This window comes from Embiotoca jacksoni, unplaced genomic scaffold (assembly GCF_022577435.1).
Source record: "Embiotoca jacksoni isolate LCO1_2020_lvr unplaced genomic scaffold, fEmbJac1.0.p SCAF_37, whole genome shotgun sequence".
Taxonomy (NCBI): Eukaryota; Metazoa; Chordata; class Actinopteri; family Embiotocidae; genus Embiotoca; species Embiotoca jacksoni.
Genome location: NW_027185389.1, coordinates 1,354,532 through 1,377,193, shown reverse-complemented (window position 1 = coordinate 1,377,193; position 22,662 = coordinate 1,354,532). Strand labels below are relative to the sequence as shown.

Here is a 22,662-nt window from a genome sequence, read left to right as displayed (position 1 = left end):
ACGAGTCAAAACCAAATAAAAACACTGTATTTGAATTATATTTAATTTTTTTTTTCCAAGTGGTACATCTGCGTAAAAGATTTCATGGCCTCGCATGACAAATACGGTACAGGTTGGGTTTTTTTACAGCCATTAGAATTTTTTTGGGATGAACAACTTTTTCTGTATTTATTTATTTTTTACATTCTGCGAGATAGGAAGTCAGTTTACTTTACGGCCCGCCCGATAAAAGCCTCACCTTTTTAAAAAACAAATTTCAAAATCACAAGTTATGAATGTAAACCGAAAAAAATACTTTTAAGGGAGGCGTTCCCGGAACGAACCGGACGTGACGGCAAGCGACGATATTTTTTTGGGGATATTATTATAATTTGTTTTAAGGATACCAAGATGACTCGATCTTTAACCACGTGTCCACTCTGTTCACCGTCCACACACACACACACACACACACACATACGGATGTTGACATATGTGGCCGAGGTGGCGTGGCACATGAGCGCAACTTTTAAAAAAAATTTTTTTTATTAATTATTATTATTATATATATCTCTTCTTTTTTTTTCTTTTTTTAAAAAGGGGTAAATTCACAAGAGAATAGCAAATCTTAAAGCTTATTTCCCCCCACCGTCGTTTCTCGAGTGACAAAAAGACAACAGCGTTACAGTCGGGCGTGTCGAAGCACCAGAAGAGGTTGTTTTTTTTTTTTTTTTTATATGTCCTAGAAAAAAAAGCAAAGTCTTAAAGGGTTCGGGAGCGAAGAGGATCGCTGAATACTTCAAGCAGACGGAGGAAAATAAACAAACAAAAAACAAACAACACAAAATGCACCAGCGGTCTCGGCGGGTGTCCGAACGAAGTCAGCCATGCTTGAGATGATTACAGTACAGTTAGGCCTCGACAGACAGCTGTTAGCAGTGGTAGTGTTTTTTTTTGTTTATTATTATTATTGTTTTTTTTTTATCATCATCATCTCTGCCCGAGAGGAGGAAGGACTCAGTCCGTTTGTGTCCGATGTGTTTCCCTCATTCCAAACGCGTTATAACAAGTCAAAAAAAAAGAAGAAAAAAAAAAAAGACCCTGCATTCTGTATAGTGAACACTAGGTGGAGACACTCGTACAGCTTTTAGAAACAAAGGAAAGCCCCGTTTGTTTGTTTTTCTTGATTTTTTTTTCTTTTGTGTTTTACAATAAAACATCAATTCAAACTGAATACACTGAACATTTTTCCTACGTGATAATTGAACATCAGTCTGTCGTGTAACAGTGAGCAGCAAAAAAAAAAAAAAAAAAAAAAAAAATAATCTGAAATACAGCCCAAGAACTTGAAGAGAAAACATGTCCTTTTCTTTTTTTCAGTTTACATTATTTCTCCAGAGGTCGACTTAACCGGTGCTCGAGAAGACATGACATATATCCCTTTTTTTTTTTGTTCTTATTTTTTTTTTGGGGGGGGGGGGGGGGGGGGGGGGGGGGTTTGAGGAGCGATAAACATCCTCGCTGCCATCAAGTGGACAACAACTATCATTGCACGCAAAAATCCTTCACTTTAAACCGTTCACAAAAATATAGTCCAGGAAAATACTGAGCAAAAACAAATCCATTCAGCTTATTTAGTGGATTCATTTGAAATGTATAAATAAGACGACACGTCTGTTCAATTTCTGCTTTTAAGTATAAAATGTTCATCAACATTAATCTAATAGAATTTACTTCCCTTTTTCAGTTTTTCAGTACTTTTTCCTCATCAAACACGGAAAACAAAAATGTTAAAAAAAACAACAACTCAAAAGTGACTAAAAACTTCATCTATCCGCGTCAACTCAGATTTATAAAATTATTATTTTGTTTATCATTTCGACATGTATACGCTCAGTGTACAGAATACATTTGTACAACTGTAAAAATGGGTTCAATGAACGATTCGTTGCTATTTCACGATATATCTAATATATTTCCTCTTTTAATAAATACGTTTTTTTGGGGGGATTTTTCACCAGAGTCACATGGTGTGTTTGTCTTTTTTATTTTTATTTTATTTTTTTGTAGCAGATAGGACGTGTTTTCCCTCCCTTTGTTTTGATCCACGTCTGTCGTCGCCCCGACGACGGTTGCCGAGCAGAAGACGGGCAATAGGGTTTAAAAAAAAAAAAAAAAAAAAAAAAACGTCGAGAGTAAGCTAGAGAGAGAGAGAGAGAGAGAGAGAGCAGTCTGTGAGTCAGGTGGTGTGGGTTGTGTGAAAGATGGGAGGGCGGTGTGTTGTTGTTGTTGTTGTTGTTGTTGTTGTCGTCGTCGTCACCTATCCGTCAGTGCCGTTCTTGTTGGGGGTGTTGGCGTTGATCACGTCCGCCGGCTGGCTGTCTTTGCGCGGCGGCATCCTCTCGTTTATCCGGTCGAGGCCGCGGGCCTCCTCGAAGTTGCGAATCTTCCTCGTGGGGGAGTAACCTGGAACGGCTGGAGGGCAACGAATACACGACAAACTTTATTATCCCTGGAAAATATTTGCTGCGAAACATATTGTTTAGCTTTTTTTTAAATTATTTTTAGCCTCAATCAAACTCCTTGTGGAATTTAATATAATAAGCACAAAACACAGTATATATACATCTATATAGATATATATAGATATATATATATATAGATCTACATCTATATATAGATATACATATATATATATATCTATATATACATATATAGATATATATATATAGATCTACATCTATATAGATATACATATATATATATATATATATATATATGTATATATATATCTATATATACATATATAGATATATATATATAGATCTACATCTATATAGATATACATATATATATATATATATATATATATGTATATATATATACGCTACGACAATAAAAACACTTCACACTTCGTAGACTTACGTTAACGTCCCGAACCAGCCGAAGAAAACCCGACGGAAACGCATGGAAATGGAAACGAGACTCATGAGGAACCGTTCAGACATTTTACAAACATTTAAATCATCAAGTTAAAAAAAAAACAGAGTTTCATCAAGGCGGCTCTTCCACGAGCGGATGTCTGCGATTACGAAGTATTTCTTCTCTCTTCTTTCCTTCTGTTGAAATACTTTGAAATACTTATTAATGGAACTAATTAGAAGCGTTTGAAATATTCGGTTCTCCGATTATTCGGTCATAATAATGAATGAACAGTTGAAATAAATAACTAAAAGTCATCGTCAGGAGTTGAAATCATTAACTTAATAGTTCAACTTAATGGTGAAGCAGTGGGAAATAATTAGCTAAAAGCAAAAGTAATTTTTCATGTGACTTTTTTATGATATTTTAGACGACATGCTATAGTGTGACCCCTCAACTCAATCTAAAAAAAAGACTTTTACATTTCTGATATACAGTTAGTCCATCCTGTAACTGGTGCAACTAAAAGAAGGAATTATAGTTGTCGTTATCTTCTTGTGCGAGCGTGTTTTCCTTTTCTAAAGTTTATTTTATTGCTCGTCGGCAGTGTAAATAAAAAAAACAGAACTGACAGAACTGGTGATTAAGAGATGCCGATCGTGCAAAAGAAACCGCCAATAAAGGCATATCCAGTAACGTGGTCGTAAATAATAATATACAAACAGAAAAAACCCACAATTAAAGTACACATTTTACTGGCTGTGTTTAAAGGGGCGAATAAAACACACAAAACACAGATAATGAATTATTATTATTAGCAAAAGGCCAATACGTACCTTGTGCTTTAGCTGCCTCAAGGGTAGCTACGTTAATGGCCGTTGAAGGAGGAGAAGAGAGGTGGAGGAGGGTGGAGGAGAGGGGGAGTCGTCAAAGGCAGCCAAGAGAAAAGCAAATACAACAGTAAAAATCAAAAGTGTGAAAGCTCGTTAAAGGAGAGCCGTAATTCGATGAATTCGGAGAATTAGCGCCCCCTGCTGTTCATCTGGAGGAGTGCTAGAACTACAACTCACAGCAGCCTCCCCCCCATTAATATTAGAGGAGCTTCAAAACACCAAAGCGAAAAGAATCAAGAAGGGATGAAAATACACTTTCCCTCCCTTTTTGATCGGGTCGGCCCGACTGATGTGAAAGCCGCGGCCGGGGGAGCCGACATCGGTCAGTGACATTCTCCATGAAAGGGTCACGACATGCGGTTTTCTCTTTTTTTTTTTCTCGATTGCTTTGCAACTTCTGGTGAAGCCTCCAGCGTGGCCAAAGCGTTTGGCTCTCCCAGCATGCCGACTGGCGGGGGCGAAGTCACCGGGGGCGTTTCGACCTTTAAATCAAAAAGGGGGTCAAGTCGCACACTCCCTGGCGACGACGGCGTTTGACCTCCCCGACCAGCCGGCCCGCCGCTCGAGTCCAAAGTCTGGCCGGGGCTTCCTGTGGAGGGCGCGAGGTCGTTGATCCAGAACCTCTTCAAAGAGCCTCGACTCCACCAACTGGACGTTCGTTCGGACAGAAAAAGCTTCACCGATGTTTGTGTGGTGAAAATAAATGTGCGGAGAGTCGCTGCTGCCGGCACAGATACCTTCGCTTCAACACGGGTTCCTAACTCACAGCTCCATTTTTACAAAACCAATTTTATAATGTTCATTTTAAGGAACAGAAAAGTGACATGACACTTTATTGTAAATGTATTTCATACAGTTTAGAGGGGGGGAGAGTGTAACACATGGAAGTCAGCGCTGTAGACGCCATAATTTCCCAATGTTCCCCTAAACGCCTCAACGTGAAGAAGCCTTCGAGTTAATGCAGCGTTGCGCAAAAAGATGCGTGGCCCCAAAAAAAATGGAGTGAAATAAGGGCGAGATTTAGCTCGGTCATAAAAGTTTTAAAGTTTCGAAACCCGGTCGAACTTCTGGCCGAGAACCGGTCTGGCAAAATTAAAGCGCGAAATGGTTCTTTGACCATTTTATATTTTCAGTACAAATGACACAAACGAGATATAAAAAAAAAAAAAAAATGTGAATGGGTTATCTCAGCAGGTGCCGGGAGCTGAATTTGGTACCTTTTGCAGAGAGAGAGAGCGACATCAATCTCAGCTCAACCCCTCTTGAAAGAGAACAGGTGTGGTATTACGTTCGCGGATAGGCTCCGCCCACTTCCTAGTGTTCAAACATTAGCCTGACAAACCTCCTTTATGGACGTTGGTGCCGCGGGGGGGGGGGGGGGGGGAGAGTCAAAGAGCGGCGTTACCGAGTGTGAAACACACTTACCGGTCTGTAAGGTCTGCTTCCCCCCCGACAACGCTCCCACGGGAAGAACCCCGGTCGGGGTCAGACCTTTGAGCGTTAACACACTCTCGCTTTCCTCCCTGTTGCAACAAACAACACACGCAGATTAGATTTCAGCGAACACACACACACACACACACACACACACACACACACACACCTGACATCCGCTCTGTAAGTAAGAGGCCATAAATTAATGTGCGTACGTGTCCCAGTTCTGTAAAAGTGGGTCACCGGTGACAACTTGTGGCAAATTTAAGCAGCCGCAGCGACATTATTATTATTATTTTTTATTTATTTTAAAAGATTTGTGTCAACACGCTTTCGTGTGAACAAGTCTTTTTCTATTTTCAATCAAACTGCGTCACAACTTTTGCGCAGCTTTTTTCAGGCTGTCGACTTTACATGATTTTTTTGTTTTATTCCGCAGTGTAATTTGTGTATTTAAAAAAAAAAAAAAGAAGAAAATAAAACTGTCTTCCGGCGGCCCGTCTGTTTTTGGTTTTTTTTCCTTCTTTCTGAGCCACATGCGGCGCTCTGAAGGACGCGGCCGCTCCACAAGTTGCCCACTTTGCAGCCGCATTAATCTGGAATAATGTCATTATGCAGTCTGGCTGCGTCGTGACTCATCCGCTGCAGCTCATTAATCCTCGCTGGCCGACGCTGTTGTTGTTGTTGTTTTCAAACAAACGTCGGTTTTGCGCTCGGCCGAAGCTCATCGAGATCCATAGAAACAGAAAAAAAAAAAAAACGTATCGGAGCATTATCACGAGGAAAAAAAGAAAAAAAAAGAAAAAGAGGGGGCGTCCGACCTGAGAACGGAGAAGACTCGGGCCATCTTCCCCACGGCGCGGATCTTGTTCCGGATCACCTCCTTACGCATCGCCGAGGTGCCACCTGGGAAAACCGTCCGGAGTCGGGAGGTTAAAGACGCAAGCATCCTTCACTGATGATCATTTTTATTCACAATTTTAAAATAAATACTGTATGAAAGACTCGTGAGATACGTTTGAAGGTGTGTTTCACAACACGGACTCGCTTTGAATTAATCCAATAAAAAAAAAAAAATAAATAAATAAAATAAAAAGGAAATTAAAGAAGTGAATCATGAAGAAAAAAAAAAAGGTGATTTCTCGAAAAAGTCTTAAATAGATGTTTATTCATTTTTAGACAGAAGCAACTGTGAACTCATATTCACTTCTAAAAAAAACATCTTTAAAATAAATACAAATAAGTGTGTGTACTACTCTCTCAGTTCATACACACACTACGATCAAAACTGGGCGTGAAAACTTCAGTCGAATTAAAAAATGTCACGAGAAGTAAAGTTGCGACCTTTAATGAAACAACAGGTACAAAAAAAAAAAAAATCCTACGGGATGGCTACGTAATATATATATATATATATATATATATATATATATATACAGTGGGTACGGAAAGTATTCAGACCCCTTTAAATTTTTCACTCTTTGTTTCATTGCAGCCATTTGCTAAAATCAAAAAAGTTCATTTTATTTCTCATTAATGTACACTCAGCACCCCATGTTGACAGAAAAAAACAGAAATGTAGAAATTTGTGCAAATTTATTAAAAAAGAAAAACTGAAATATCACATGGTCATAAGTATTCAGACCCTTTGCTCAGTATTGAGTAGAAGCACCCTTTTGAGCTAGTACAGCCATGAGTCTTCTTGGGAATGATGCAACAAGCTTTTCACACCTGGATTTGGGGATCCTCTGCCATTCTTCCTTGCAGATCCTCTCCAGTTCCGTCAGGTTGGATGGTGAACGTTGGTGGACAGCCATTTTCAGGTCTCTCCAGAGATGCTCAACTGGGTTTAGGTCAGGGCTCTGGCTGGGCCCGTCAAGAATGGTCACAGAGTTGTTCTGAAGCCACTCCTTTGTTATTTTAGCTGTGTGCTTAGGGTCATTGTCTTGTTGGAAGGTGAACCTTTGGCCCAGTCTGAGGTCCAGAGCACTCTGGAAGAGGTTTTCTTCCAGGATATCTCTGTACTTGGCCGCATTCATCTTTCCTTCAATTGCAACCAGTCGTCCTGTCCCTGCAGCTGAAAAACACCCCCATAGCATGATGCTGCCACCACCATGCTTCACTGTTGGGATTGTATTGGGCAGGTGATGAGCAGTGCCTGGTTTTCTCCACACATACCGCTTAGAATTAACGCCAAAAAGTTCAATCTTGGTCTCATCAGACCAGAGAATCTTATTTCTCATAGTCTGGGAGTCCTTCGTGTGTTTTTTGGCAAACTCTATGCGGGCTTTCATACGTCTTGCACTGAGGAGAGGCTTCCGTCGGGCCACTCTGCCATAAAGCCCCGACTGGTGGAGGGCTGCAGTGATAGTTGACTTTGTGGAACTTTCTCCCATCTCCCTACTGCATCTCTGGAGCTCAGCCACAGTGATCTTTGGGTTCTTCTTTACCTCTCTCACCAAGGCTCTTCTCCCACGATTGCTCAGTTTGGCTGGACGGCCAGGTCTAGGAAGAGTTCTGGTCGTCCCAAACTTCTTCCATTTAAGGATTATGGAGGCCACTGTGCTCTTAGGAACCTTGAGTGCTGCAGAAATTATGTTGTAACCTTGGCCAGATCTGTGCCTTGCCACAATTCTGTCTCTGAGCTCCTTGGACAGTTCCTTCGACCTCATGATTCTCATTTGCTCTGACATGCACTGTGAGCTGTAAGGTCTTATATAGACAGGTGTGTGCCTTTCCTAATCAAGTCCAATCAGTTTAATTAAACACAGCTGGACTCCAATGAAGGAGTAGAACCATCTCAAGGAGGATCAGAAGAAATGGACAGCATGTGAGTTAAATATGAGTGTCACAGCAAAGGGTCTGAATACTTATGACCATGTGATATTTCAGTTTTTCTTTTTTAACAAATTTGCACAAATTTCTACATTTCTGTTTTTTTCTGTCAACATGGGGTGCTGAGTGTACATTAATGAGAAATAAAATGAACTTTTTTGATTTTAGCAAATGGCTGCAATGAAACAAAGAGTGAAACATTTAAAGGGGTCTGAATACTTTCCGTACCCACTGTATATTTATGTATAAATTCACATAGCTGAGCTCCACCAAAGCGGCTAAACAGGCTTCTTTTAATGCGATATGAACGATAATAAATTGAAATAATAAAGGTGTTAACCGGCCGATTCCTATTACGTAAGATTAACGTCAGTCTCACCTTCGTAGAGGTCGTCTCCCTCCGACATCAGCTCGTCGTCGGAGCAAATGTTCAGTACGTTCACCAGCATCTCCGTCACTGCGGTGAGGAAACGTCGAAACGCACGTTAAGAGTTACGTAATGTTAGCAGGGAAACAATGAAATAATTAAAATACATCTGATGGTTTTACTTCTCTGAGGATCAAGAAGCAGCTGGAGAAAAGACAAACCCTTTTTTTTAAACCCAAAAAAAACCCCACACAAATAAACGCTGTGATCAATTTTATTTATAGCTTTTTATCTTTATCTAAACAGCACATTTAGGGAAAACACTGATATTTATAAAAAAAAAAAAAATAATAATAATAATAATAAAAAGTTTTAAGTGATTTATAACGAGAGCGCTGCTTTTTATCTTTAAATATTTCATCGTGACGATTTCTGACAGCATTTCTGACAGCTGTGCTTTGACGAAGTGTAATTTATCATAAACTGGTTCGTTTTAAAATTCACTTCTATTCTCCGATTTAACAGTTAAATTTCAGATTTAACTGATTTAAAAAAAAAAAAAAACTAAAAAAAACCCGCACCTTTCTCTCCCACGAAAGGCAAAGACCACGTGAAGACGTCCATGAAGTTGGGCAGCCAGTACGGGTGCGGGGAGCAGTTGAACTGTCGGATGTTCATCACGTTGTTCTCGTATTTTAATACGGCGGCTACGACGGACAGAACGGAGAGAGAAAGAGGTGAGCCTGGTGAGCGCAAGGAAAAACAACAACAACAACAACAACAAAAAGAGGACGGAGACCTTTGTTGTTGTAGACGTCCAGGTAGTTTGGAGCCGAGAAGATCGTGATTAACGAGGGGAAGCCCGTGGTCTGACTTTTTCTGTACATCCGATACCTGCGGCCACAAATAAAAGCCGACTCGTCGGTTTATTCGGTGTCGTTGTTGTGCCGGAAGACGAATGTTTAAAAAAAGCGACACTCACCCTGCGTCCTGCGCTTCGTGGGCTCTTATTACCGACAGCAAGTTATTATTCACCAAAAAGTCACAGACTGCCGAGTAGCTGCAGAGAGAAAGAGGCGAGAGGTTCAAAGTTATTATTATTATGAAAGAAAATATTAGTGTGGAAAATAATAAACGACATCACGCCAGGAGGAAACGTTTCGTTTCTATTTTTAGAGACAGTTTGCCTGTCAATCAAACAGACACGCCCCCCCCCCCAAACATACCACTTTTCGAGGCCTAATATCTAATTAACTATGTAATTATTTTCAGATTGACCACCAGGGAACTATTAATAAAGTGGAGTGACTTTTACAGAGTGACACCATAATGATTAGCGGGAAAAAATGTTTTGTACTTTCATGAGAGAAGTTGAATGGGAGTCTACGGAGTCGACCTCTAGTGGCCCTCGGTGGTGTTGAACTTCAAGATCGGCCACGATTTTTAAGACCTGGAAGAAGCTACGTCCATTTTTATATAAAGTCGATAGTTCAAACCATCACTTGGTCAAAAAAATAAATAAATTATGTATCAAACAGGGTTATGAAAACTTAAAAGATTCCCTCTAGATGTTTGAAAATAATCTGCTATAACAAAGATGTGTGTTTGATGAGGGCTTTTTTCCCCACAAAAACAAGTTAAAATATATGCTGTATTTAAAGTTGGACTGGTGGACAGAAGAGGCCTCATACTTCAGTGAAAAGCTCTATCCATGTATGTTTCTATTATATATATATATATATATATATCCATCACAGAGGTTAAAAAAAAGTTCAATATTTGGGATCAGGATCGGTTTCCACAACTATTTGTGATGTCACTACGAGCCCTAAAATTAGCATTTCAGAAGAATGTGAAAACAGCCTTCTCGTTTTAAACTCACAGCGAAGCTGCTCGAACGTTCAACTGTAGGAAAAAAAAAAATGAAAGAAGAAAATGTCCTTTTTGGATGAGAACAACGTACTGTTCAACTTTAGGAGACGGAAAAAGTACAAATGTGCCTGCTGACGTTATCATGTTGAGATGTTTCCCTGTGCAGCTGCTTTTCTGTTTTCATCACACATAACAGCCTCGTTGTTCGTCTCTTATTTTTCTTCTCTGAGTTTTTTTTAATTTTTTTTATCTTTTGGCCTTTACAATTGCAAAATAAGCCATTTTGCTCAGAAGTTGTTTGTTTGTCGATTTTCTGAACCCACTTTCACTGAAAACTGCGAGCGAGCTATAATATATAACCTAACCGATATAACCAAAATAGGTAGTATGTTAACCTATTTTGTAAAAGTGTTTTAAATGTGATAACCAAGCTGTTTTTTTGTGTTAACCTGCCATTTTTTTTTTAAGTGTTTCACCTCCAAAACAGCGTCCTCCTGCTTGATCATCATTTGTCATTACGTTTTGCATAATCGACAAAAATCAGCCAACAGAGCGACGAAACGAAGTCCTTGGTGTTTTTCGCAAAGTGCCGTATTTCATGCATCATTAAGCGGTTCGATCTCGCACCTGAAAAAGTACGAGCAGCCTCTGACAGAGTTGTGGTTGAAGTGTTCGCTCGTCTTCTCGCTGCCGTAGTCTTCGCCCGGGTCGGCCCAGATCAGGTCGCACATCGGCCCGAACGCCGGAGGCTCTTTAAACCGGTCTAACTGTGGGAGCGCAAAAAAAAAACAAAAAAAAAACACAAGACGCTGATGTACGTACATCCACTGTAATAGGAGGTCATTTCAATAACGCCGCCGCGGTGATTCGACGCCGTCCTCACTTACTTTCCTGATGTCGTCGAGGCAGTTGATCTCCGGCGAGAGTCCGCCGTGCACGCACAGGAACTGCTGGTTGAGCAGGGCGGCGAGCGGCAGGCAGTCGAAGGCGTCCATGCATGCGTCGTACACCCGTTCAGAGTATTTAATTTTACCTGGTGGCCCCACCGGCCCCCCCCCCCACCCAAAAAAAAACATGTATTAATTTGTAAACCACCGGTTTCATCCTTCAACAATGTTGTGATACGATTCATTGCGGAAACTCTTCATCTGAAAAGTAGCGAAAGCTGGCAAATAAATTCAGCCTTAAAATTGGACTTAACTTTAGCGTTCGAGTTCGTGAGTATTTATTTTCTACCGCTGGTAACGTTACCGGAGGGCAGTTATGAGTTATGTAATCATTTCTAATTCTAATATGTAATCAGATCAAAAGCGGTGAACTGAGTCTGCAGAGTTGAAACTAAACGATAACGAGGATTCATCACGTTCGATCGCTAATCCGTGAGAACTCGGCTGTCGCGTGTCGATAATCCATCAATAAAGTGATGAATTTTCTACCTCTCCTGTTTTATCTTATCAAGTTTACAAAAAATGCTCCTCATAGCTTCATTAGAAAAAAAAAAAAAGTTTTTTATTTGCAAGTCTGCAACTCTGCCTCCGACAACTACCAACTAAACCACTAACAGGTGGGACAGTGTGTGTGTGTGTGTGTGTGTGTGTGTGTGTGTGTGTGTGTGTGTGTGTGTGTGTGTGTGCGCGCACGAGGTGGTATGTGGGAGGGTGCGAGTGGAGATGCAGTGAGTGAAATCTATTTGCAGCTGGCACGGCTTTTTCTTTGCCGACTGCCAAAGTGTCTTTTGTTTCTGAAGTTTGCGTACTAAATACTGACACACACACACACACACACACACACACAGAGATAGAGATAGATTCAGCTGTCACATTGAAATCAGCGTGTGTGTGTGTGTGTAACTGTTCTGAAAAAGCATCAGCAGCGTGTTTGCCTTGCAACACGAAAAGAAAAAGAAAAATCGCGATCACGTGACGGGACTTCCCGACTCTACGCGAACTCTCCGACAAAAACCCTCGTGGGAAAAACTTAAAAGGGAATCAGGCGTATTGGGAGATACAGTGAACGCCACAATTTAGCTTCGGCCGCAGAAAAGCATCCAATCTTCATTCCTGCGCTCAAAACTGCGAAGAAGCAAACTTTTGTTTTTTGTTTTTTGGTGTGAAATCCGGAGAGCGCTGCACTCACATTCCTGCTTGAAGGTGAAGTACTCGGTGAGGTGCCGGCACTCGTGGTTCCCGCGCAGGAGGAAGAGCGTGGTGGGGTGGTTGATCTTCAGCGACCAGAGGTAGAGAACACACTGAGGAGGAAGAGGAGGAGGAGAGAGAGAGAGAGAGAGAGGAGATGAAGGACAAGGGAAAGTCAGAGTGGTGCGGACTGATGATAAAAAGACGTCCATACAAACGTCTCCTAAAAAGTCGCTTATTCCACTCGCGCATTTCCGAAAGCTTGATTTTTAAAATACTCCAAACCTCCGGCGAAAAATGACGTATTTTAAGTGGTTTTCGTGCGAGTGGGCGTGGCCAGAATGGCTCGCTAGCGCCCCCTAGAGAGGGCGTGTCTGTTTGATTGACAGGCAAAAAAATAAGCTCCTCAACTAACGGACGCCGACAGATTTCCTCCGACTGACTTGGTTTTACATAAGTTTTTTTTTTGTTTTTGTTCTGCGTTTTATTCATCTCAAACTACCCAACATATTTTAATGCGTCTTATTTTATATTTTTGTCGATTATCCATATACGGTCGCTCATAAATGATCTGACGGTCAAATTGTTTGATTGATTGATTAATCGTGAATTGTTTCTATCTCGGTCTCGTATTCACATCGAGTTTGACAGATTGTCTCCCGGTGCACAGATTCATCTCATTTACAGGGGAAACACACACACACACACACACACACACACACACACACACACACACACACACACAGATACCAATGTGGACTCAGCTATAACTAAACTAACAAAGAGCACCAGACTGGAAGGTGTTTGCTGGACTGTGATTTCCTTTCTTGCGCTTCTTCACATTATTCCAAGTAACAAGTTTCCAACTTTTCTTCAGTTACATAAACTACAGTCCTGTTTATAAAGTTGAATATATAAACCGGTACTTCTGACTTTGACACCTTTTTCTAAAAAAAAACAAAAAAAAACATTTTTAATACCACTTTTAAAAAATCCATTCCAACAAAATGAACATTACACTCGTACGTTATGGCACAAATGTGTAGTAATCATGCAGTTTAGAGGGGGGAGAGTGTAGCAGAGGGAGATACAGATTTTCCTGTTAACGCCTGACTCTCAGTAAACGCCACAATTTAGGTCGGCCGCAGAAAAGCATCCGATGTTCGGATGCAAGATTCACGTCAAAAACCCGAGCGGTCTACGGAGGAGGGGCCATTTTTTAAAAATACTAGATAATATCGAAACGGTTCAGTCGGTGCTGTATTTGACTGATTTTTAAGTGTAACGGTGACCTCGATCGAGACAAGTTACTACCTTCACGTCAATTACGCCTCACGCCGCCGCAGCAACAGGAGATTTTAATGACATGGAAATCCTCTCGCCCTCTCTAAACACGACTAACTGAAGGAGGAGTTTGTTGTTTCCTTCAACTCATCTCGTACTGGAAACAAAAGGATGTTTTTTTCCTCGTTAAGAGGCTTCTTCTTTAAGAAGAGCCGAGCCGCCAATTTACAATCCAGATGAACTCGCTTTTCCTTTTTCTGCCACTTGCCACTCTCGGCCCACTCGTTCTCGCACGCACCGACCGGCGGCCTGCTATTAAGCAGCTGGAATGAGGCGCCACGGTAACCGGAGCCAGCAGGTGTGTATTCACGCAACTGACAACGTTAGATAAAGAAAAAAAAAAAAGGCGTGGGGGAGCCTCGGCTACTCTCGTCTTATTCGCTCCCATTGTTAGGTGGAGTATCGAACTGTGAAGGGTAGGTGGATGTGCTGTGGGGGTGGAGAGGGTGGTGTGGAGGGGGGGGGGGGGGGATCGGTGTGACTTGATCTCTTCCGTGCGGAGGCGGAGGAGGAGGAAAATGGAGACACGGCTTGTCGGAGAGCGGCTGGAGAGCTGACGTGGGTTATAATGAGAGACCCTCTGCACACTCTGCTGGCCGGCCGCTCCGTGTTCGAGCCCCCGAGAGGGGAGGGGGAAGACACAGGAAGTGGCGCCGAAACGAGCAGCGGCTACCTTCACCTCCAACACACACACACACACACACACACACACATATAAAGACGGGTGAGAAATTAAAGAAAAAAGCCTAAAATGCTTGACTTTTAGTCTTTTTGTATGTAGACAGACACTTCAGTGTTTGCCTGCTATGTGTGTGTGTGTGTGTGTGTGTGTGTGTGTGTCGGGGGGGGGAGGGGTGTTGGGTTGGAGCTCAACAGAACAGATTGAAACTGATTTCTCACATGCTGGCCTTCATTGGTGATACGCTACTTCAAGAGGCAACGGCGACTCTCCTTACGTTGCCTAGGTAACCACATCCTGATACCCATTTTTTTTCTTCCCCTATCTGTCTTCTGCGATACCGAAGTCAGCTCCGAGGTCTTTAAAATGAAGAGACTTATCAACCCCGCCCCCCGCCCCCCCACCCACTTTACATCAGAAAAACCCAGACAGAGCCTGCTTCCTCTCTTCCTCTTGAATCAAGGACTGCCGACTGATGATTATTTTTCTTTTCATGATCTCGATCTCCCTAAAGTCTCCAAACAGCCTTCGAATGTAGAATCTGGCAGCAACGGGAAAACGTTTCGGTCGAATAAAAATCTGGTTAGTAGTCGGATTAGCATTGTCTGAGTCTGATTTGGAGGTAAACAGATCACATCGGCCAAACTGCAATCTCAGAAACCCCCTCGGATATCTTCTAACAACAATTTGGCTTTTTATTTGCTCGGTTGTAGAGTTTTTAAACCGTAAAGTAAAAACTACTCGTGAAACCGTCCGGCCTCAGAAGTTGTTTCCGTTCTCACGTCTCAAGTTGTTAAATTAGACTCATAAGAGGAAGTCCCGATCTCCGCTGTCGACGGTGGAACCGCTCGACGCTTTTCATTCTATGATTCGCAAATAATGAAAAAAAAAACCTCGAGGAGATGAATCACGAGGTTCTCCGTAGCTTAAAGAACCCCCCCCAAAAAATATCTTGATATAAAAACAATACACATTTCCACAAAAGAGTACTCTGCCTGTTTAGTATCGTGTTGTTGTCATAAAGTAAAGTGAGTTCTGACTCGCAGATTTGTCCGTTGTTAAAAACTTCACCGTCTTCACCTTGAAACATTTTGAATTTTAAAATCAGCAGATATCCTCTTCCTGTCCACGTTCCTTCGAAGTAGCGACGGGGAGAGTTGAAGAAGTTAAAACTGCACTTCGCTGTGAGTCAGAAGAAATGACAGTAAAGCCTGAGATTCACACTACTCCCACAAGGTACCCGAATTATTACTCTTATTTTTTTTTTTTTTTTTTACAGACAAATCTAGATCAAGACTATCTCACCGCCATCTGCCACAATTTGTGTTTGGTTTTTTTTGGTCACCGTTGCTTCGGACAAAGTTCTCCAAGAACATTTTATATATGACTTATTTTTTTTTTTCAGCCAAATTTCAAAGACGTGTCCTGTTGTTTAACACTTTAAAGAGTTACACCACTTTTATATATATATATATATACATATATATATGTATATATATATATTTACATACCCTTTATTACCCATGAAACTGGGTCACCGTCGTAGCCATCCAAACCCGCCGCAGCCGTAAAAAAAAAAAACCACCGGCACCCCGGACCTCAATAATAGCACCGCGGCCCACTTTGTTGCAGCCGGACTGCAGCTCTTTCTGTTTTAAATCCTCTTGTCTTATTTTTAAACCGTTCCAACGTGCACGTATGAACTGTGGCCTTTGAAGGTGCCACGGAAATAGATGTTCAGACGCTGAGATTTCAGAGCATCCCGACGGGACTTCGATTCAAGCGGCTGTAAGTCACCGTAGGAAAAACAGGCCTCTAATTTTTTTTTTTGAATTACGACTAACCTTTAATTTAAGCTGCAGCCGGCGGGTCTGAATTCACAAACCAAACAACCCACTTGACAACAAAAGGTCAGTTTATGTTAAGATGTGACTTTATGACAGTTTAACCGGCAGCCGAGGTAAAAATAAAGAGCTTAGGATGAAGGCAGCTTTTGCGCACCGACAGCGAACGTAACAACGTTCGGCTTCCAAATACCGACAAGATTTAATACGCGTTGCATTTCCACTGGAGCGGAATTGAATTAAATATTGTAAATTAAACGTTAAAATGTTAAGGCACAATCTAAAGGAGCGGTTTCTGCTGTGATGGATAATGTAATCGTGAAACGACATCTACTAATTAAACGTGAAGGCGGGAATACAGCAAAGAAATATATATATAAAAAATACACCGACAGACGTTGAGGGAACTCATGGACGAATTTTTTTTTATCAACACCTGCAGTTTAAACTTAAACACCTGAACTTGACATATTCATGAATATCTATGAATTTTTTTTATTTTGCTACTTGCGTCAAGTGATTAAAAAAAAAAGTCAACGTCGTCATCGACGACAAAAACGCCGAATTCTGACTGGTTCCTTCAAAACTATTAAACAGTAAAAAAAAAAAAAAGCATATTTGAACAGATTTTAAACACGACTTACCTCGATGCTGAAGTATCCTCGATCGACGTAGTCACCGAGGAAGAGATACCGCGTGTTGCTAGGCGACCCCCCCACTTCAAACAACTTCATGAGGTCAAAGAACTGTCCCGTGGACGTCGCCGCACACTGCCGACGGGGGAGGAGGGGAAACAAAAACTCGTCTGAGAACCACCATATTCCCGTTTCTCGTCCTGAATTAAGTCTCTACGTTTATTTAACTTGCAGACGTCAACACGTCTCCGATTCAGTTGCAGTCCGTCTGTTATCTGCTTCGAAGGCGTGCACACCTTTTTAACGCAGCCATTTTGTAGGAGAAGCTCGGGCGTGTTAATCTTAGCACATCATTTTTTTTTCAATGATGGTTGCTTTTAGTCTTTGTTTACACTTTCCGTACTTTCTCGAAATTAATTTATTCATGAATTCATCCCGCATCAAATAGTTACTCCTTAAAACTACTACCTGCACTGTTTTTAAATCTAATTTGATAAAAAAAAAAAAAAGTATCCTATTCCATTTTATTTGTATATACGGTGCATTTTGAATTTTTTTTTCATATTAATACCTTTACTACCTCTATTTTTTATTGCTTTTTGCCGCATCTTCCGTGCCGCTGGATCTTAACCAAAAAACTGAACTGATTCTTGTGTCGAGCTCTCCCGCACGGCGGATCCCTCGCAGGACGCGTACGCTTGGGTTTCAAATGTCAACAGGTCAAGGTCGGCGACGGTACAGAGCGGCAGCGCTAATACTTGAAAGGGATTTGGTGTCTTGCTTAAGTATGCAGCACAGGTGGAGGCGGGCCACTGTAACAGGGAGTCTGAAAGCCCGGACCTCCGGTTCGAGGCTGCCCTACAGACATAGAGCCGGTAAAAACACATGTCACGATCCCTCGGCGGGCCATCTACAGCGGCCGGCTGTACCTGTTATAGGCGCATCCACTTCCAGCATGCACTTCTCCTGGCGGAGGATGTTGGCCCCGTCGTTGATGATCTTGAACGCCACGTCCTCCTCCACCCTGCCCTCCTTGACCAGGTGGTTGCGGAGCAGCTCGGTGTTGGGCTTGCCATCTTCGAAGAGCTCTTTAATGGTCAGCTTCTGCTGTGGAGGGTATGGCACCGCTGTGGGGAGGGGGGGGGGGGGGGTCAAAAATATAAATAAAATCAAATAAAATGCAACGTGATGACGGTTTTCAGACTACAATACAATCAAATCTGAACACGCAGACGTAATGGGACTCATATTTATTACATTTCACGCAGCACTTAAGCCGAATCGTTTCAGAAACTAAATCAACAGATTTCATGTTTCTCGCTGGACTTCACACGGTGTGAAATTTCATATTTTTAATGGGACGACGTCTTCTACAAACTTAGCTAAAACATGGGTTGCGTTTATTGTGACTTACTTCCACTGATATCATTATCGCCAATGAATAATCATTCACAAATCCACTTAGAAATCATACGATAAACGCCAGAACTTGCCGGAGAAACACTGCAGATAGGAAGTGCTACAGTACTTTTAATGGTGCCAAACAGAGGCTTAAAAACAAAAATCAGGCCTCAAACTGGATCTCGGGAACCGACTTCCTGGCAACCGATACTTCCTGTTTACATCCCCCGACGCCTCTAAAATATGGGAATTTTAATAGTAATGAGGCTCAGAGGTCAAACCTCTGTCCATTTATTAAGATTTTGTCTTGGAAACCGGGGCTTTTTCTTGGTCACCATTTGGAGCAGAGGTGCCTGAACTCTTTCCTACGAAGGGCCAAAAATAAATGTTTATATGAAATAAATATTACAAAGAATTCACAATCTAAACCTAGAAAAGACCCATTAAAACAACACTTCTTATTAGTAATTGTATTACTTTGCAGAAAGTATTGCAAAACACACCAAGCATCTACATGATTCTTTTTATATATATATATATACATATATATATATATATATACAGTATATATATGTATATATATATACACATGATTTTAAGATGTTTTATAGCACCGGTAATAATATATAAGGAGTTACGGCGTTTCAAGACAATCATTTACTCAGGAGAGGTGATATATGCCGCCGAGATGAAGGAGGAGGGTCAAAGTACACCTACGTGATAGATGCGCGAGGCAGCACCCCCCCCCCCCCCCCCCCTCCGGTAAGCTGCCACACACCACCTACACAATCCTTTTATCGTCATCACAAAAGGTCAGCACTCCCGAAGGCTGAGACCTGAGAAAGCGTGCAACAAGTAAAAAACGCAAAATGTACCAGAGAGAAAAGAAGACTTCAGTTTATGGACTATGAAGATGAAACGAATGCAGCTATTTTCTCTACTTGTAAACAAAAAAAATATACAGGCTTTTAATACGTAATCAGGAAAAAAAAAAAAGCCTTATTTAATTCTCTTAAAATGGGACCTTAATGGGGGAAATTATGTCAAAAGTCTCTTTTTTTTTTTTTTATGTCTCCCGCTCTGCAGATTAGCAGTGTAACGGCGGCATCATCTCCATCGAGGGGGGGGGGGGGGGGGTCATGAACCTGCCGGGAGCAGACAGTTGCCGACTAATCTGCGCTTGTTCAAAACAATAGTAGAGCGTGATCCAAGGCCTCTCACTAAACAGGGCAGGTGAGGTGAAAAAAATAAAGCCGGTGTGCCCAATAACAGACCCGCAAATGCAGTATGTCACCAATTAAAGCGTGTCGTAAAGCTGGCCTGTTACGCCGACTGTGCAAGGCATGCAGAGACCCCAAAAAATATATATATACAAAGTGCAAATAAAACTCTGAGGATTTCATCTTGGATTCCTGGTGTCGTCTAAGTCCATCTTGCGGGGTCGAAGCCCCGGACGCCCCCTCGGCACATCAGATGTGACATAAATACCGATATCGGCTCGTGGGGATCAGCAGCGCTCCTCGGTGAGATGAAGCTGCGCCGGCGGCAATGAATAAGAACAAATAAATAAGCGACAGACAGCGAGAGAGAGAGAGAGAGAGAGAGGCTTTCTGGGAATGTTTACACCCACACACAGCGAATCAAAGTGCAATATGAAATGAAAAGAAAAAGGCATTAATGATTTTTTTTTTTTTTTTTTTTTCAGTGTGGGTGCATTTACTAATCAGCGAAGCAGAAGCCTGAGTGCAGAGGAAGCTCGAGTGTCGCAGTCTTGGCTGAAGAAAAGAAAAAAAAAACAACAACACATTTTTTGTGTGTGTTTTTTTTGTAAAAAGCTGATGTGTTTTTGTTTGCAGGAAATATTTGAACACGTGAATCAAATGCTTGTCGGTGGCGTTTCGACCCTGAAAAGCAAAGAGGGTGGCGGGTGACTGATGTTTTTTAGCTTAGACCGTACAACCCCCGCCCCCCCCTTTCCTCCTCCCCTCCTCCGCCTCCCCACCCCTTGTTTGGCCCTGCAGTGGGAAAAGCTGGAGCTCCAACTTTGGCCGAGCCTGCGATGCCGAGGACAAGCTGTGATGCGTCGGCCCGGTGCGGTATAAATAAACAGTAAGTGCTCCCCAGGCCCGCGAGGCAGCGCCGCGAAGAGATCTGTAAGCTGAGGTACGAGACCTTAAGAACAGATTAGGTAAAGCCTCTATTAGCAAGGGCTTCCAGATTCAGGGGCTGTTTACTTAAAAGCCTCGTCACACCGGGAGGAAGCTTGCAGTGCGAACAAAAGCGGGCCGTGTATATATATATATATATAAGAAAACAACGGGGTTTTTTTAAAGGCGGTAGCCGTGCGGGAGCAAAATTTACAAGCATTTGCCCGAAAGGCCGGCGATGAAGTACCCGATAACGACCCGAGCGCTACCATCCAACCAGACAGGAACGGCAAATAATCATCATAATAATAATAAAAATTCTGGGTTTGATTTGCCGGGGAACGACCGAGGTCTGTTCAAACACGGATACGAATGAATCTCCGGCTGCAAACGCTCGTCACTCGAGTTCAAACAAACGAACCACACTGTGCAGTGTTTAAAAAAAAATAAAAAAAATATTAACAGTCATAAAGCTGCCACCGTGACTGGATCCTTACGAGAAGACTTGCCTGGTCCCCCTTTAATTAGCATTAATGTTTGATGAACTCTGCTTCACAACCACACACACACACACACACACACACACACACACACACACACACACACACACACACACACGCGCGCAGTGGGCCGCTGCTGCACTGCAGTCTGGCATGACAACAAACGACTCAAGAAACAAAAGACGCGACTATCTACCGTCCTGCCGAGGATAATGTTTTCGACCGTGATATCGAGCTCGGCTACTAGAATATGTTTCGCCATTGTTTCAAAAAAATCTGCACAATAGAGGTGGGGGGGTGGGGTGCAGGCAGGGGGGGGAGAGAGAGGGGGGTGGTGAGGGGGTGGGAGGATTGAATTACAAAAGATGCGGCTGGGGTAGAGATGAATGGAGCGGGACCGTGGCTGGATGAAATCATGAAGTTCCCACTTCACATCGCTCTAATTATCAGTGAATGCATTTACCCACCGGAGAGCTAAATGGCCTTTCATTCGCCATCTCCTGTCAATCAATCATGGCAGGGTGGGGGGGAGGGAGGGGGGAAAGGACGGGTCAGGTGGTGGTGGTGGTGTGTGGGGGGGGGGGGGGGGGCACGCATCTCCCTTCTTAAGCTTCTTCTTTTTAATTGGGGGAGGGGGGAGGTGTGGGAGGTGTGGGAGGGTGTCAGTTTAACCCACGGAAACGAGCCGGTTAGGTGTCAAAAAAATCGACAGAGAAATCTTCACAGTTCATTCACACACACACACACACACACACACACACACACACACACACACACACACACACACACACACACAGAGAGAGAGAGAGAGAGAGAGAGAGAGAGAGAGAGAGAGGAGAGAGAGACCCCGGATATGAGAAAAAAAACCCGATTTAACGAGCGTACGATTGGAGCTTCTGGGTCAAAAGGCAAAGTGAATGAGCTTAACTGCTGACTTACACAAGCAGAGCAGCATTAAGTCGAAGGTGAGTCGACCAGTTAAGCCCCTCCCCCTTTAAAAAAACATATTTTTTATAAGCCACCAAGTTACACGGGGTGATATCACAAATCTCTCCCTGAAAACAAAACAAACAAAAAAAACTGAAGCCACGGATGACATCATCTGCTGTCGGTTTGGTCGGGGGGGGGGGGGGGGTTGTTTCAGGGGTGGATGGAGGGAGGGGCGAGGGGTGGGTGGGGGTGGGTGGGTGTCCCCACCCCGAAGCGACGCCGTCCTCGCTCCGGTCTACACTTCCTCTTCTCCGTCTCTCGTCTCCTGTCACGTTTTCTACTCCCTGTCCCGTCTCCTCCACAGTGAGGCTCTGACCATGTTGGGAACATCACTGGGGGGGAGATTCTTTCCACAATTAACTCTCTCTCGTCCCGACCGGCTCACGCTGCTGCATTCCAGCCCGCTTGGCAGGACACTCTCCTCCTGCTGCCCCTTGCAGACAAGACTGAGGGGCTGCGCTGGCGTTTTAAAAAAAACAAAAACAAAAAAGAAAGTTGTAACTGGTGGAGGTGGTTGGAGCGACCTCATACTTGGCTCTGCCCGAGATCGGTCTCTTGGGGAGGGAGGGAGGGGGGGGAGAGTGTGTGTGTGTGTGTGTGGGGGGGGGGGGGGGGTAGCCCTGTCCGTCCCAAAACGAAGCCAGGACAAACATCGGTGTGGAGGAATCCATCTTGTCAAAAAAGC

At 42.8% G+C, this 22,662-nt stretch overlaps 1 protein-coding gene across 1 annotated transcript in view; it reads right to left on the bottom strand.

Moving 5' to 3' along the window:
* Positions 1–25: 25 nt before the first annotated feature.
* ppp3cca (protein phosphatase 3, catalytic subunit, gamma isozyme, a) overlaps positions 26–22,662 on the bottom strand; it is a 24,351-nt gene continuing 1,714 nt past the window's right edge. The window contains 14 exon segments of the mRNA XM_069166265.1: positions 26–2,445; positions 3,738–3,764; positions 5,220–5,317; positions 6,050–6,134; positions 8,443–8,520; positions 9,012–9,137; positions 9,230–9,324; positions 9,413–9,490; positions 10,930–11,069; positions 11,190–11,335; positions 12,439–12,550; positions 16,949–17,056; positions 17,058–17,074; positions 17,869–18,066. Of these exon segments, the coding sequence (XP_069022366.1) occupies positions 2,300–2,445; positions 3,738–3,764; positions 5,220–5,317; positions 6,050–6,134; positions 8,443–8,520; positions 9,012–9,137; positions 9,230–9,324; positions 9,413–9,490; positions 10,930–11,069; positions 11,190–11,335; positions 12,439–12,550; positions 16,949–17,056; positions 17,058–17,074; positions 17,869–18,066 (1,454 nt within the window). The 3' untranslated portion in view covers positions 26–2,299.